At 46.3% G+C, this 2715-nt stretch overlaps 1 protein-coding gene across 1 annotated transcript; it reads right to left on the bottom strand.

The window, feature by feature from the left end:
• Nucleotides 1–455: 455 nt before the first annotated feature.
• LOC133649576 (cuticle collagen 1-like) lies at nucleotides 456–2427 on the bottom strand. The gene is made up of 3 exons (XM_062046174.1): nucleotides 2389–2427; nucleotides 1360–1437; nucleotides 456–1247 (listed from the first exon to the last, which is right to left on the bottom strand). Exons 2-3 carry the CDS (start codon nucleotides 1394–1396, stop codon nucleotides 694–696), a joined length of 591 nt encoding a protein of 196 aa, XP_061902158.1. The 5' UTR covers nucleotides 1397–1437; nucleotides 2389–2427; the 3' UTR covers nucleotides 456–693.
• Nucleotides 2428–2715: the final 288 nt, after the last annotated feature.

Here is a 2715-nt window from a genome sequence, read left to right as displayed (position 1 = left end):
CAAAGACATGCACCTGGGGATAGGCTCCTCCCACCTCCAAAGACATGCACCTGGGTATGGGTTGATTGGCAACACTAAATGGTCCCTAGTGTGTGAATGTGAGTGTGAATGTTGTCTGTCTATCTGTGTTGGCCCTGCGATGAGGTGGCGACTTGTCCAGGGTGAACCCCGCCTTCCGCCCGATTGTAGCTGAGATAGGCTCCAGCGACCCCAAAAGGGACAAGCGGTAGAAAATGGATGGATGGATGGATGTTTTAATGTATCAATAGTGGGAATAAAAGTAAAACAATGCAAGTTTTATTAGGTCATTTTATTGATTGATTGATGACAGAACAAACTTACAAGTAACAGAGAGCACAAAGACCTCATGATTTTATATCAGATTTAATTCTCCAAAGAAGGAAACACTTTTCAACAATAAACTTATTGACTAAAGTGTTGCTTTGTTCCTCCTATCCCTTTTTAATCTCTTTTGAAATTTAGCTAATTAGCATCTTTTTTCCTGGAATAACGCTACACATCACCATAAATCGCCACTTCCCAACCACACCGCCCCCAGTGGTCATTAATAGAATGACAGTTAGAAAGCTGGAACAGGAACATGATGTCAGAAGTAAATGTCAAACTAATATTGCTGCAGTTCTAATTCAGATAAACTGCTGAGCGCTTTCTAAATTATTAGAGTTTGACGGCTTAATGGGTGGTGGACACCTTTAGTTTGACGACACCATCAACAACCTTGAAAGTAATGTGGCGGCCGTCACCTTCTTCGGGATTGCGAAGCCCAACGCAAATTTCAACGCCTTCGTCCAACAAAAGATTGATGGTGGGTGTTGTGCCACCGGGGCCAACGGGGCAACCAGGGGCACCAGGGGCACCGGGGCCACCGGGGGAACCGCCGTCACCGGGGGAACCGGGGGAACTGCCGTTACCGGGGGAACCGCTGTCACCGGGGGTGCCGGGGGAACTGCCGTTACCGGGGGCACCGCCGTCACCGGGGGAACCGCCGGCACCAGGGGCACCTGGGGTACCGCCGTCACCGGGGGCACCGGGGGAACCGCCGTCACCGGGGGAACCGCCGTCACCGGGGGCACCTGGGGTACCGCCGTCACCGGGGGAACCGGGGGAACCGCCGTCACCGGGGGAACCGCCGTCACCGGGGGCTCCGGGGGCTCCGGGGGCACCACCGTCACCGGGGGAACCGCCGTCACTGTCTTCTGGATCGTCAGTAACATCACTTTTTGTTCCTGTTTGATTGGAATGCAGTCACATATCAGTGTGTACTGGGTTACTTCATGTATTGCAGTACAGTGTGTACAATTCTGTACGTCATGTCTGGTTTAGTGTTGGAGGACTTACCGACAAGCAGAAGCAGAAGGAGGAAAATCTTGATCATGGTTGCGTTTGTGTCCTGTGATGACCAAGAGGAAGTACTTCCTGTAAGACAGTGAAACACAACACTGAATGCTTGATAGAAAGTAGGTGGTGTCCATCAGAAGATGGCTTCCTGTTGTTCAGTGCTCTTGAAGACCATGGACACCTCTGTCCCAACGTCCGAATGTTGCTCTACCAGAGCCAAGGTTCACTATTGTGTGTCCCTGAAACTCTGTAGTCCTCAAAGGACTCAACTACAGCTCTCCCCACTGGAAATTCTAGACACTGAAAGCTGAACAATGTTCCTTACGAACGCTGATTGATTGAACACAGTTGGGGCGTTTCTGAAAGTTTTATTGGAATATGATAGCCGTCGTTACATTTTGCAGGAATATCTTTTTTACTCCCCTATTTTATTTAAGGACTAAATTACAATAATAAACATATGTTTCATGTACGCAAACATTTTTTTGTTAAAATAAAGCCAATAATACAATTTTTTGTGGTCCCCTTTATTTAGAAAAGTACCGAAATGTACTGAAAAATACCGAAATAATTTTAGTACCGGTACCAAAATATTGGTATCGTTACAACACTACTATTCACTTTGTTACATGCTGGGAAAGTAATCGGTGACACAGCTTTTGTGTTATTAGCCTCAAGCCTAGTGATCGTATGCTACTGCTAACAGGCTCACGCTAACCCGCGTGTGTTTATCATTTACTGAGGGTACGACTTTCTGACTGGTGGACCCTGTGGACAAAAGCCCTAATTTTTCTGTAGGATCTAGTCTAGGAATCAACATAGAAATGTACTGTACCGCTCATTCATACGTCTCTGGTCTGACTTGTAGAAACTACCTGAACTAAAGGCTCCAGAAACCTAGAGTACCTAAACTTTTGATGGACAAGGCTAATGTCCAAGAGTACCATGGTCCTCTCTACATGCACAATACACACCACACTTTTCAACAATCCTCTTTACCCTGGAATCTAAGACGAAGAAATGACTCACCGCACTGAAGAAGGTCTGCTGGTAAGGTCTGGACTGAAGCTTGCCTCGACTCTTAGTGTCCTGGTGTATGTCCCTGCCTTTATAAAGAGCCTGGCATCTCGAAAAACCCCATTATTAAGTGGTTACCAGAACAGGTTTGGTTTGGTGAATTAATAAAACCTGTTTTGCAGTTTTGCATGTGAAGTATTTTGTTTTGCTTATTGGGGATTGCAAACCTCTGAATATGATTGTGTAGGTCAGAGCCGGCCCAAGGCATATAAATAAATAAATGATAAATGGGTTATACTTGTATAGCGCTTTTCTACCTTCAAGGTACTCAAAGCGCTT

This window comes from Entelurus aequoreus, linkage group LG05 (assembly GCF_033978785.1).
Source record: "Entelurus aequoreus isolate RoL-2023_Sb linkage group LG05, RoL_Eaeq_v1.1, whole genome shotgun sequence".
Lineage (NCBI taxonomy): Eukaryota > Metazoa > Chordata > Actinopteri > Syngnathiformes > Syngnathidae > Entelurus > Entelurus aequoreus.
Note: the sequence above shows the minus strand (reverse complement) of the source record. Positions and strands in the feature narration are given on the sequence as shown.

Coding starts and splice junctions, on each gene's coding strand:
- LOC133649576 (XM_062046174.1), bottom strand. CDS start 1,396: ATGATCAAGATTTTCCTCCTTCTGCTTCTGCTTGTCG. Junction 1,248..1,359: donor CCTTCTGCTTCTGCTTGTCG/GTAAGTCCTCCA, acceptor CCAATCAAACAG/GAACAAAAAGTGATGTTACT.